Below are 14,583 nucleotides of genomic sequence, written 5' to 3' on the forward strand. Positions count from 1 at the left end.
TTCTAAAACTTTTGAATCAGCTGTTTACTTGAATTTCCTCTTACTCCAGGCATAACCAAATAATGTTCTTTGTTAACTATGGTGTTCATTGCAGCCTCAGGACATTCTGAGTTTTAGTTTTCCAGACACATTCTACATACAGTGATTATTCTATGATTTTTTTTTCTTTTATTATAAGCCTCTCCTTATGTTTTTCTAAAGAAATGATCCTTTTGTTGAGTTCATTGGATAGTTCTTTTTTCTTATATATATTTATTATATTTTACCAATGGGAATAAAATACAAAAGAGAAAAAAATAGAAAAAAACATACATACAAGTACACAATAAATGTGTACTAAAAAGGGGAAAAACCCAACATTAAAGATAAACATCTAACATTAAACATAAAAAAGATCTATCCTAGCTGGATGCTGAAAATAAAAAAAAACTTGATAAATTATCCTACCCTTACATAATGGCTCTGTAAATAGTTATAAATGTTCTCATCGTTATTTAACAAAACATATATAAACAAATATTTCAGATCAGATTTCTATCTAATAGTTCATTGTTTTCACTGGGTGCCTCTCCTTTTTCTTCTCTGATATTTTCTGTGTTTGGATGCTTGTTTATTGTCTCATATTGCAGAATTTTTCAACTCAGATTTTTTACAATTTTTACAATTCAGGATTTCTATCTATGGAATCTTTCCAATGCCTTTCCTCATCCTATTGGAGTAAGTTCTTTTAATTCATAACGCTAATATGAGTGCCTTCATTTTGCTCTGCCTATGGTATGATAATATGGTAGGTAAATTCCAAGGTGACATGGACATTCTCTCAGAAGGTTCCTGCAACTTCCACATCCAAAATAATTTTTTCACCGTAAGTATTAAGTCCACTGTAGCTGATTATCTAATTTCCTCCTCCACCTTTTATATGATCAAGTTGTCTGCAAGTCATGTCAAGACCCTCTTTTTATCATACTGACACTTCATCTTTGATGTAATTTTCAGGCAATATTGTATTGATTGCAATTCCAAACTTTGTTTCTGTTATAAAATAATACCGGTAATCTTTAATATTATTTAGAAGCCAGATTGCTTGGCTTCAATTAACAGTTTTTGAGAGGAGTTCCAACATGAACCTCAAATATGCTTTCAAGCAGGGCTTTTTTTCTCATAGAACACTCAGAACGGCGTTCTGGAATCTTTTTTTTTGCAAAAAACAAAACAACCCAGCTCCCTTATTGGTTTTCCTAAGCCTATTGCAAGGCTAGCAATCTTGGCTCTTTTTTATGACTCGTGGACTTCAACTCCCAGAAATCCTGAGCCAGCCATGCTGAGGGGGAAAGGGAGAGGTTTCCAAGCTGAGCCATGCTGGCTCAGGAATTCTGGGAGTTGAAGTCCTTGAGTCATAAAAGAGCCTGCAGTAGAGGAGGACATTAGCATTATTTACAGTATTACTTCTTTAGGAACTAAACTAATCATTTGATGTATATTTTAACATGTTCTACCTTTATTTACCAATTATATAATATTTGTATGCAATCCACATGGCAAGGTTTGGGGAAACTTACAATAGAAAAAATATATTTTTAAAATCGTAAGATTAAAACATCGCCTGGCCCGTACCACCTCCGCTGCCCGCATTGCGCAGCCCCACCATATAGAGTGGGCTCTGCTGCTCCCACAGCACCAGCCGCGCCGGCTCCGGCCCCAGGGAGGGGAGCCTGCCGCCAACACCCTTTGCACCTGTGACTGCAGCAGCACCGCCCCCCCCACCCCCCCACCTCCTGCGCCCGCCAAGATGAGAGTTCCGGCACCTTTTTTTTTTTTTTTTTTTAGAAAAAAAGCACTGCTTTCAAGTCTTTGCAATGCTGATATAAAGGCACTGATTTCTTTTTCTTCTTTGGCCAAACATGTTTCATGTTCTTTAGTTTTCTTTCTTTCCCAGTAACCTTCTTATTCTCCCATATGATATCCATCTTTCCATAGTTGGTGTCTTCAAGTAAGTAATAGAAGGAGGAAGGTGTGCTGGATATGTTCACCAACTTGAATTATTTATAAAAATAAAGGTGGGATATAAATAAATAAATTTAAATCTGTTTTATTGTGGGGTCCTTGGTGCTCTCTGAGCTATTACACATAAGTAACATCATCAGTGATTTAGTTTTAATATTTTAGCTGCTGTTATTTCTTTGGAATATTTATTGGGTTGTTATTGCCTTTTGGAACAAATATTGTATCCATTCAACTTCATTTTTAGCTATCAATTATTTTGGTTAACATCATTTAATTGCTTACCTTTCTCAGCTATCGTCTCTCTAGTCTTCAGATTAATAGATATATACCAAAAGCTAGGCTTAACTATTCTCTGTCTGCAATCACACTCTTAAGGACAGGCTGGTATGAATTATAAATATAAATCATTTCCAACTTTATCTCAAATATTCTCCTGTTACATTCCTTTGTATCCATCATAATAGGATATATATAATAGAATCATAAGGTTGAAAAGGACCTCAGATGTCTTCTAGTCCAGCCCCTGGTTCAAGGCAGGAGCCTTATAGTACCCCAGTCAAATGGCTGTCCAGTCTATTTTTAAAAACCTACAGTGATGAAACCCCCACAGCTCTGGCAGACAAGTTGCTCCATTGATTAATTGTTTTCAGCATCAAAAAATTTCTCCTTACTTCTAAATCTTTATTGTTCCCTACAATTACTTTTTTCCAGCTGATATTGTTACATGAAATATTTATAAAATAATTACTGCCCTTAGTACACAGCATTTGGAACTGGCATCTGTACTACACTGCAATTCTAATTAAGGTGATATTTCAGGTGTAGCATGTGATTATGATTATTTATCATTATAATGCTTACTGATTTTTAGCCATCCAGAATCACCTCTAGACAAGATGGGTGGCATACAAATCAAATCAAATCAATCAATAAATTTGATATCCTGAGAAATGTCAAGAATCTTTCGGTTCATAATTTACATTTATGAATATTTTGTTACTTGCAGCTCACTAGTCTTGTAAAAAAATCTCTTTAGCTTGCAGATCTGGAATGGACTGATTTAATTTTTCTTTTTTGGTTATACAGTATGTGTTTGATAAAAGAGTTTAGTTTGTTATTACCTATTATAATATTTGCTTATTTGTTTTAGGAATGCCATTTGCGTTTATATGAAGACTGGAAATTTAGGAGTTCTGGAGACTATCTTCTCATTAAAAATGTAACTAAGGAAGATGAAGGAATTTATATATGCAGGGCTAAACATATATATATGGGAAAAGAATATAATATTTCTCGGGCCATCAATCTAACTACTTTTGGTATATAATTTTCATCTTGGTATATTGCAGAACAGAATTTATTTTATAAAATAAATTGAATTTGTTTTTTTTTAATCTGTGGAACCTGCAACCTAAATTTGTAATATAGCCTTGTTACATTATTCCTGCTATCTGAGATACTGTATACTACATATTTGGTTGAGATTCTTCTGAGCAAATTATATTGCCAATATTTTAGCAGAAAAAAATTGTCAGTGCTACCAGTTATCATGTAAATCAGAGCTCCTCAATCTTTCCAGGTTGGCGGCCCGGAGGGAAAGGGACAAGCAGGGAAATGTCCATACGCATGATGGTGGCAGACCACTAGTGCCTGCAAATAGGCTGCGAGCGCCCACGCGTGTGCACAAACGGGCTTGTACATGCCCAAACAGGCCGCTGGCACCTGCAGGAGCTAGCACTCCTGCACATGCACAAACGGGGCTGGTAGCATGAGTGTGGGGGTGTGCGCATACTCCCCAGCCATTCCTGCGGCCCAATGGCCAACAGGTTGGAGACCCTGAATGTAAATGATTAGATTTACATTAAAAGAATCTAAGTATGTTCCGAACAAAGTACATGTTTTCATTTTCATCCTATCATTGCTTTCCGATTATATAACTATGTAATATTGGCACAATATTTTAGTAACTAAAAGCTCTAACTGTGATAATAAAATTCATTCCTAAAAATTAAAGTAGCATTGCAATAGATTTTATAGTTACTTATTTTCAGTATTTTTTATTGTTTTAGAAATAGCAGAGAAAAATATTCCAGATATAATTTACCCAAATAACAACTCAATTGAAGTAAAACCAGGTAAGTAATTAGTTCATGTGAAAAAGAAACTGTTTTTAACAGTCTTAGGCGAACAGTAAAATGTTATGATTATTCACCCACTATCATTATTTGTGATTTGCAGGTTCCAGATTTGACCTGGTTTGTAATGTCTCAGCTGATCCTCTGGATATGGTAATTGTAACCTGGAAATTCAATAATGAGATATTGAACACAGAAGAAAACGATAAGTAAGTACAATATGTCATTTTCTAGGGGGCTCCAAATTATTACATTTTCATTCCATGCTGTGGGTTAGATATCTACATAAATATGAAGGAACCCTCACTATGAAATAAATTCAGTTAGCTACAATAGCTTGTTGATTTGGTAATAGTGCACCAATGTACAACACTAATAGGAATTCCTAAAATGTACTTCTTAGTGCCTTGCAAACATTTTATAGCAGGGGTGTCAAACTCAATTTCATTGAGGGCCGCATCGGCATTGTGGTTGCCCTCAGGGGGCCGGGTGGGTATGGCCAGGGTGGGCGTGGCCTACTGGGTGGGCGTGGCTAGAGTGCATATGGCCTGCTGGGTGGGCGTGGCCAGCTCTACATCGTTCGCATCAAGGGTGCCTATGGGGGCCTGAGCAGGAGTGGGACAGATCTGGGGGTCTCTGGCAGGAGGAGGGTCTCTGGGCCAGGGCCAAGGCAGTGGGGGCCGTTCCCTTCTTGTTTCCAGGATGGCTTCGCGGGCCGCATGAAACCACTTCGCGGGCTGGATCCGGCCCCCGGGCCTTGTGTTTGGCATGTCTGTTTTATAGTAAAATGGAATTACCTATCTTGGGGATCTGAGTATTTATTCCAGTAGATAACATGAAGTTTTTGTATTTTTAAATTGTGCATCTGGTATGTTTTCTTTCAATTGAAATCTGCATGCGCTCTGTGAATTTCCAGTATTTTTGACCCAACCCAGTCATTCAGTGCAAAAGTACTTCTTGTGAGATGGGTACCCTTATACATTTGATAAATAAAATAAAATATAAATAAAGGCACATAAACTAGATCCTAAGAAAACCAGGGTCTTTCAGTCATTAGAATTGGACAAGATAGAAAAATTAAAAGCAGCAGCAATGATGTGGCTAAAGAAGAAGAATATATTATTATGATCACATTCTTAACTGTACCAGGCCTGGTTCAGGTTATATGTGTTTTATAAGTATTCAAAGTAATAATAATAAAATAAAAATTATTAATTTTTATATTGCCTGACTCCCAGTGACATATAGAAGTTTTATGTCCACAGTGCCAATTTAAGAGAGAATAAACAGATAAATTTTAGATAGGTGAAGTTATTTAGTTTTAGACAATAGGTGCACTGTTACACAAGAATAGATAGTATTATACAGATATATTTAATTAAAAATATTTCATTTTACTTATATTACATTATTCTGATATTGTTATACCACAGTAAATCTTGGTAACTAGGTGAGGGAAACAGAAGCTGAGGCTTTGCTTTAATACTGAGCAAATGATAAGATCTAAATTTCTATTTTGAATACATTTAACTTAAATATATTTAAATTAAGAAGCTGAGCATGACCCAATTTCATATAAATCAAAATAATTTTCTTTAATTTTTTTCTTCTTTTCTTTTTCTGTTTATATTTTGGTGTTGTTAGGGTTCTTTCTGGAAAACGAATAATAGAAGCAAAGTTAAACATTTCCAAAGTGAAATATAGAGATTATGGAAAATATTTATGTGAAGTATGGTCTAAACATGTGACACAAGTAGCATATGTAATGCTAAACTATCCAGGTAACTTTATGTATAAGTCTATAGTTCTGTATATTTTTTATATACCTAAAAGTATGTTTACATAATAGAGAGAAAAGGTGCTTTGCTTGGTTATAAAGACAAACAAACATCTATGAGAATTTTGCTAATGTTTATGTACTCTGTTATAAACATATTTTTTTTCTTTTTGATGAAGCTGAGATTCTGAAGTTTCACATAATATTAGATCTTACTCTGGGATGGTCACAGTAAACTTGTACTTACTGTAATCTAAAAACAGTCATTGAACCCAAATGGTAAGGGAGGGGTGTGTGTTTGCAAATGATAGCCACACAACCAGTTAAATTAATGCTTTATGTTTTATTACATTATGGATACTGAATTGTGTATAAATAAAAAAAATCATTGTTTGCAGAGGTATTTTCATCTTGTAAAGCTCTGCTTAATTCCTTAGTCTAATGGGAAAAAAATGTCAATATGTCAAAAAAGAAAGCAAGTGTTGACACTTGTTTTATCTAGAAATACTAGAGGTTCAATAGGAAGGCCAGGTAAGTCAGAGTTGGATAATTTTGCTAGATATTATTGCTAGTGCTTTCCATAAGTGATATTCAGTTGGCTTCTCTTCTGTAAGAAGATAATGCCTATGAAAATGTCCAGAGGACAGATTAAATGAAGAAGATGGCTGCATATGCCTTTTTGAACCAATGCTCCACCCAAGGTCAGATCAATATCAATGTAGTTGGAGTTTGATGGTATCAGGGGTTTTCTTCCTATAGAAAGTAATTGATACAACTGCTAATGGACTGAAAAGTTTATTTTGCTATTGACTTTGTAGCATTATTATGCTTTGTTATTTTATTTTTGCATCATATATAAATATTTTTGAGACTGAACGACCTATTGTTTACAAGAATAAATAAACTTTACAAGCTATGATGAAAAGTAATGCCAAACATCAGCAGCTTAATCATCTTCTATTTGGAAATAAAAGGTGTTACTTGGATAATCTTCAGACATCAGAAACCTATTTTCAAAAGAATAATATATTTTATGAGAATTTGCTTAGAAAAATGAAAGTAAAGTAGAAATTGTATAAATTGCTCATCTTATAAACATCTTATGGGACTTACTGTGGTAAGAATGTTCCCTGTTGTTTTCCTTTCCTTTTTTTTTCTCTTTGCCAATACAGCTCCAGACACTCAGTATTATGTGATCGGAGGATTGATTTCAGCACTGTTTATTATAGTAGCATCACTGCTTACTTACAAATTTTTCAAAGTTGACATTGTCCTTTGGTACCGGGATTCTTGCCAACATCTCAGGAAAGGAAGTAAGTTCAGTTTCAGTCACTTGATGCCCTGTGATAAAGAATAAAGGTTTTGATGCTTTCTAAACAGCTTGCAACTTTTCTTTGACTTTTTGTCTTACCATTTCTGCTCTAAGCAACTAGATTACAACTTTTTGTTAATACAAAGAACATACTTTTCTAACTTTAATGTTTGTGATTGTACTGATGAATTAAGGATTGTGGGTTCCCTTAAGTGCCCCAATATTGGATTATTGATTATAAATTTTGTGGAATTTAATCTCTTGAGTGTCTGTGGAGATTCTAAATCATCCAGCTCATGCTTTTTCCAAAAGGCACTTGGACTTTCTTAGGTTTTTTTCTTGCTACATTTCTCATCCAAGTCACTGAGGCCACTTGGGGATTCATCTATATCCTCGGAATCATCTGAATCAGAGTGCAAATGGGTGTGGAATCTTCTTGGGACTGCTGAAAGAACTCTCTTATAAATAGGAGATATGTCGTGTCATATCCCTCCCCCTCTGTTGAGGTCTGTTCAGTTTTAACATAGATGGTCTCTTTTATTCCTCTTTCAAATCAGTGGTCCTCTCTGTCCAGAACCTGAACTTTAAAGTTCACATTATGGAACTTTAAACTTGCAGAAGAAAAACACCAAAAAAGTCCAGTTGCCTTTTGGAAAAGCTCCTTTGGGTTAAGCTGTACCATACTTCTGGGAATAGTTAGTCAGACAGGAGGGGGCAACATTGCTATTTTGACTCATTCTATGAGTTATAGACAAATACTATAGTTCAGACATGTCAAACACAAGGCCCGGGGCCCAGAGACCCTCCTCCTGCCAGAGACCCTCAGATCTGTCCCACTCCTGCCCAGGCCCCCATAGGCACCCTTGATGCAAACAATGTAGAGCTGGCCATGCCCACCCAGTAAGCCATGCCCACCCAGGCCACGCCCCCCCGCCCCCCTCGAGGGCAACTGCAATGCTGATGTGGCCCTCAATGAAATTGAGTTTGACATCTCTGCTATATTTCCTGAGAGGGAGAGAAGCCTTTTTGTCTTACATAAAAAGCCTGTTTTTTTGAATAAGTGATAAATTTGTGAACAGTAAGCCTACTTCTGCTATGTATTCAAGATAGACAGTGTGTCAACACTCCAACGACCTGAACTGAAGCCATTTTCGCTTCATTTTTAGTTGCCACATATTTAGAAAGAAGGAGGGAAGGGATGTAATTCTGAGTTAGCCAGAAAAATTTCATGTATGGGAACCCAGGTCATTACTGATAGCATTTTGTTGGGTTGGGAGAGCTGGGAGGAGTGCCCACTTTTCTATTAATTGGTGAATGTGATTTATGACATCTAACTTGTAACTTTGTAACCAAGGGGAGGGGAATTTAGTCTTGGGTTCACCTTTGTACGTGCCGTTATTTTGTAGCCAAATAAAAATGTTCTTTGAGGAAGAATTCCTTGCCTTGCTTTTAACTGATCTGTTCTACCGGAACCATGACACAGTGATTAATATTTACAGTATATGTTATTTATATGTAAGGGTAAAAGTTTATACATATGTTGTATAGAGCATGTGTAAATGTGTTATGTATGTGTACACTTTTGAGAGCAAGCAAATAATTTCATTTTTCATGTGTGCCAATGTGCCCACAGTAAAAAATGACAATAAACCTTAGACATTTTTCCACACTCTTGTCTTGTGTGGCTAGGGAAGGGCAGAAAAATATAAGAATATAAACTTCTATAAAATACTGTACTGTGTACTGATATCAGTCAACTGATATACTCTTTGTATATTAACATGTAAACTGCAGTACTCTCCCAGGCAGTCACTGGAAGTTAACACTGACTTAAAGGCATAAAATATTGATGATTTACTTACTTATTTATTGCAGATATTTCTGTGCTCCAAAATGGAACTAGGTGACATTAGTATTATGTCAGAAATGAAAGGAATGGAGAAAATTATTTGAATAGTTATACTTTGTTTAAGCTGTAGTCTGAAACATGCGATACTGTATTGGATTTTCATTAGTGTCTTGGCTTTCCTATAAAGAATTTTAGCTATAACATACATACAGCATTCTTACCTATTAGCTTTCTAACAACCCAGTAGACTAAACCAAGATAGTGTTAATAGTAGATTATTCAGGAAGCTTTAGTAAGTTTGAAATTTTGAAGTGCTGGTGGCCTGATGTTTTAATTATGCTGTTTCAATTGCCAGGCTTAGCCCATTCCAACCAGCCCAAAATTGACTTCCCAAATACCTGTAATAATCTCCACAAGTTAGATGTTAAATCATAAAAATGTCAAAGAATGTTTGATTAATAAGCCTACATTATAGCATGTTTTTTATCATAACCTTTAACTTGTATAACAATAATATTCATGCTGAGCTCCATCTTTTTAATTAGCAGTATTAAAGTATTGGTTGATCTATGCTGATGTCTTTTTATGTCTTTTAGCTGAATGTATTTATTGCCTTAGCTAATAATTCAGGTACATGAAATGTAAATTTTTATAATAAATTATCCCTATAAATGTCTTGGTTAGCAGTTGGTTTTTCTCTTTCCTTCTAGTTTCAGATGAAAAAGTCTATGATGCATATGTGTTATATCCTCACAATATATCAGGCTATGTATATTTGACTGAAATGTTTGTCTTCAAATTATTACCTGAAATCCTAGAAAAACAGTGTGGCTATAAGCTTTTTATTCTTGGAAGGGATGATGTGCCAGGGCAAGGTATGTAATTTTAATATCCATGGTTAAAATTTGTAAATTGTTCCTTAAAGGGCAACTCATAAGTAAATGTTTTGAAATGTTGTCATTAGAAACGAATAACCTTTTTACCTTGGAGACATCTGCCTTGTCTTTGTATTTGGGTTCTTTGTATGTTCTACCTGCTATGATATTTTTGGCCAGACAAGAAAATTAGATGTTGATGCATAACTAGCTAATAATGGGTTACTCATTTGTCTGTGTAACTAGACTAGACAATAGGGGACATTAAATTTTTCAGAAGAAAGCAATTGCAAACCATTTCTATGTTGTTACCAAGAAAACTAGGGAAAGGTGTCCATGAAGTCATTAGGAACTGAGATGATTCAATTCAATTCAGTTCACTTCTTTAGATTCAAGAAACACTATCGATGTATCTAAAATTAAGCATTTTTTCTAATCGGTACCTGATTAAAATGCATGTCTTTCCTGGCCCACATTGATTCAGGTTTTTTTTTTATTCATAGCTGTCATTACTATTGTGGATAAAATGGTCAAACTAAGCAGAAGAGTGATCATTATTTTAATGCCAGATCTATATTGTGGTGGCATGCAGAGTTTGTTCTCTGAACAGGAACTTGCAGTCTACAGTGCTCTTATCCAGGAGGAAACCAAAGTTATACTGATTCAGCTAGACAAAATAAAAGATTTCAACAGTATGCCAGAATCCCTCAGATATCTTAAGCAAAAGCATGGCATACTCACATGGAGGGGAACTTTTACAGAAACCGCTGAAATGGCAACTACAAGGTTTTGGAAGAATGTGAGATACCAGATGCCAGCCAGCTCAAGCCCACTTTCCTCAGACTTGCATTTTTTGCCAATAACTTTTCACTCTTCTCAAATACCAGATGGATGACATCAAAGCCACACCTGCAGTGTTTACCTGAAATCTATTCCAGTAGATCCTTATGAATACACAAATGTGTGCACCTGCTAGAGATTGTTCCAAGTCTGGGATCAACAAAAACACAATTCAGAGCAGTATTTTCTGAAAAATCATTCACTCATAAGTTATGAGGTGCATGAGCTACTTGGGCAAGTGGCAAAATAATGTGAGTTTGACAAGGAAGAAGTTGAAATTGTTCTTTCATACTATTATTTAACATGTAAAATAAGTGAGTATGTAGGGAACTATTTTTTATATGAAAACTTTATATGAAAGTGTTTTAATTTAAACCCCAAGGGTTTGAGCAAAATGGTAAATACTGATCCAGCACTGAAGGTCATTATAGCTATTAGCAGGATTTAATCCTTGTATCTCAAGCCTTTCAAGAGTGAGTTCTAGTCCTTCCTTTAACTGGTATCGTTCCTAGAATTCCCATTGAAAAACAGCCTGTATGGCTGTGAGTTGATGAGATGGGCATATCTGGACCCATACCAATCGGGCTTCAGGACCGAGTACAGCACGGAGACGGCATTGGTTGCGCTGGTGAATGATCTCTGCCGGGCTCGGGACAGGGGTTGTTTCTCTGTCCTAGTCCTATTAGACCTCTCAGCGGCTTTTGATACCATCGACCATGGTATCCTACTGCGGCGTCTCAGGGGGTTGGGAGTGGGGGGCACTGTTTTACAGTGGTTCTCCTCCTACCTCCTGGGCCACTCGCAGTCGGTGTTGACGGGAGGGCAGAGGTCCGCCCCGAGGCCTCTCGTTTGTGGAGTTCCTCAGGGGTCAGTCCTCTCTCCCCTCTTGTTCAACATCTATATGAAGCCGCTGGGTGAGCTCATTCGTGGTTTCGGGGTGGGGTATCATCGGTATGCTGATGATACCCAGCTTTTTCTTTCCACCCCGAACCCACCCAGTGATGCCCTCGACGTGATGTCCCGTTGCCTGGAAGTGGTCCGGGTTTGGATGGGGAGAAACAGGCTTCGTCTCAATCCTGCCAAGACTGAGTGGCTGTGTATACTGGCATCTCAGACTAACCAGTCTTTTCCATCCTTAACTATGGGGGGTGAGGTGTTACCCCCCGTTGATAGGGCCCACAACTTGGGTGTCCTCCTGGATTCACGGCTCAGTTTGGAAGATCATATAGGAGCCGTGGCCAGGGGAGCTTTTGCCCAGGTTCGCCTGGTGCGCCAGTTACGGCCCTATCTGGACCGAGATGCCCTACGCACAGTCACCCATGCGCTCGTGACCTCCCGGCTAGACTACTGCAATGCTCTCTACATGGGGCTGCCCCTGAGGACCACTCGGAGGCTTCAACTGGTGCAGAATGCAGCCGCGCGAGTTGTAATGGGAGTCTCCCGATACTCCCATGTAACACCTCTTCTCTGCGAGCTGCATTGGCTTCCAGTTGCCCTCCGGGTGAGATTCAAGGTGCTGGTGATGACCTATAAAGCCCTAAATGGCATGGGCCCGGATTATCTAAGGGAGCACCTGCTGCCAGCGTCAATTACCCATCATCCTGTGCGCTCCCACAGGGAGGGCCTCCTCAGGGTACCGCCGATCAAGGATTGCCGACGGGCGATCCACAGGGGGAGGGCGTTCTCTGTGGGCGCGCCTGCCCTATGGAATCAACTGCCAACGGAACTCCGGACTGCCCCCGACCTTCGTTCATTTCGCCGGGACCTAAAAACCTGGCTCTTTGAGCTATCTGGTCTGGACTGAGGGGTTTAATGTTTTTAAATTGTGATTTAATTTTTGTGGCTAGACTTAATTTAATTTATTTTAATTTATTTTAATTTTATATTGGATTATTTTTAAATTTTGCCTTGTAAACCGCCCTGAGTCCTTTGGGAATAGGGCGGTATATAAACTGAATAAATAAATAAATATCCCAAGTGGGGTTCTTTTCTTTCTGCTTTTTGAACAACAGTGTGTATATAATACTCCTTTGCTTGTACTGACTTAGTTAAATGGAAGATTCAGGATAGTTGCCAAAAATAAATATGTACTTACTCTCTATATAGAGTTACTGAATATTCCAAATTCACTACATGTGGAATCTGGTACAATCCATATACTAGGGGAAATTACTACAGTATCTCCCAAGGAGAAAAATAGAAAAGACATATTTAAATAAATTGCCATACCAGGAGGCAAGGGCAAAGCGTGGTTTAATTTTAGTTTGACTTTTTAAATTAAACACTTTTGTAATTCAATGAACTATTTTGAATTGAGTGATTTGTCACTAGTTCAGAAACAGTTGTTATATTTCAGATCACTAAATATATGCAATACAATCATTTCACGTTATTTTTAGAAATTGTATTTTGTAGTACGAGAGCCCAGAATTAATAATTTGGCCAAATATATAGCTAATTTTTGTATAATCTGGGTACAGTTGTACAAATTATTCTGTACTTGTCCTGCCCAGTTTTTGGACACTGCCAGGATAAGTTCCTGCAGTTTTCTTGCAAGGTTTTTGAAGTGGTTTGCCACTGCCTTAGGTTGAGCGAAAGTGACTGGCCCAAGTCACTTTGGCTAAGATGGAACTAGAACTCACAATCTCCTGATCTCTAGCCTGATGCCTTAACGAATATACTACATTGGCTCTCATACTATTTTATGATAAAAAGGGTCAAAATGTGGTTCTAAGGCCTTGTGTAGGGAATCAAAGGAGCACATAGTCATGGGGTTGATGGGTGCCATGGGAGCTTTGCCTTTGTCAACTAATTTATAACATCTTGCCTGCTTAATTTTTTATAATTTATAATTTTAACATTTTAATTTTAACATTTTAATATTTATGTACTGTTTTATATATTATTTATTGTACATTGCTCAGTCTCTCCTTGAGGGAGATAAGTGGTTCAGAAATGTGAAATATAAACATAAACAAATAAATCTTATAACCACAAAATAGTTATTCCTATGAAATCTTTGTGACTTTGTTGGATAATGTGCTGCAACACTCACAAGTGACCTGAGAAAGGCACCTGAAGAATGAAATCAAACGGGAAAGATATAAAAAAAATTAAAACCACTGTATCAGAGGCTTTTGAAAACCTGAATGAGAAAATACTGATATATGAAATGTTCATAAATAGTATCTTATTACAGCTAAATTATGTACCCATCTGAAAAGATCTACAAGATTTTAGATATAAGAGACCTGTCAGCTGCAACCTTTCTCATTAATGCTCATCGCAATACTTTACATAAAAGCTACTTCATGCTTTATGTGGACTTGATTCTAAAAATTCTTTGGTTGTGAAGAATGTAGGGGAGATAGAATTTTCCTTGTGATATTGTTAAAGCTGTGGCATTAGAATGTAATATCATTTACATTTGCCAATATATTAAAGTATAAGAAATTAGCCAGAATTAAATAATGTGTATGATGAAACAATGAATGGACAATAATTTTGATTGTTCAAGCCAAAGATGATTGTAAAAAATGAAAAAGCCTTGATACCATGATGAACAAAATTACAACAAAGTATTGCTTAATTGACTCTTATGTGGACTTAATTTTGAAAATTCTTTGGTTGTGAAGAATGTGGGGGAGAATTTTTCCTGTGATATTGTTAAAGCTGTGGCATTGTCTTAGAAAATGAATAGAAGTGATGTCATAAAATAATTTTCAGCTTTTTACATCTTAACCCTCATGAATCACTTTGTCAAAAACCGAGTCCTAGCATTTAGAGCACTT

At 36.8% G+C, this 14,583-nt stretch overlaps 1 protein-coding gene across 1 annotated transcript in view; it reads left to right on the plus strand.

Annotated features, from left to right (window-relative positions):
* LOC310640596 (interleukin-1 receptor type 1-like) overlaps positions 1 to 14,146 on the plus strand; it is a 28,596-nt gene extending 14,450 nt beyond the window's left edge. The window contains exons 5-11 of the mRNA XM_083362981.1: positions 3,155 to 3,323; positions 4,074 to 4,139; positions 4,243 to 4,348; positions 5,784 to 5,920; positions 7,089 to 7,229; positions 9,788 to 9,952; positions 10,456 to 14,146. Coding sequence (XP_083219107.1) covers positions 3,155 to 3,323; positions 4,074 to 4,139; positions 4,243 to 4,348; positions 5,784 to 5,920; positions 7,089 to 7,229; positions 9,788 to 9,952; positions 10,456 to 10,847 — 1,176 coding nt within the window. The 3' untranslated portion in view covers positions 10,848 to 14,146. The remainder of the gene's footprint in view (positions 1 to 3,154; positions 3,324 to 4,073; positions 4,140 to 4,242; positions 4,349 to 5,783; positions 5,921 to 7,088; positions 7,230 to 9,787; positions 9,953 to 10,455) is intronic.
* Positions 14,147 to 14,583: the final 437 nt, after the last annotated feature.

The sequence above is a fragment of the Vipera ursinii genome (assembly GCF_947247035.1).
Source record: "Vipera ursinii genome assembly, chromosome: 4".
Lineage (NCBI taxonomy): Eukaryota > Metazoa > Chordata > Lepidosauria > Squamata > Viperidae > Vipera > Vipera ursinii.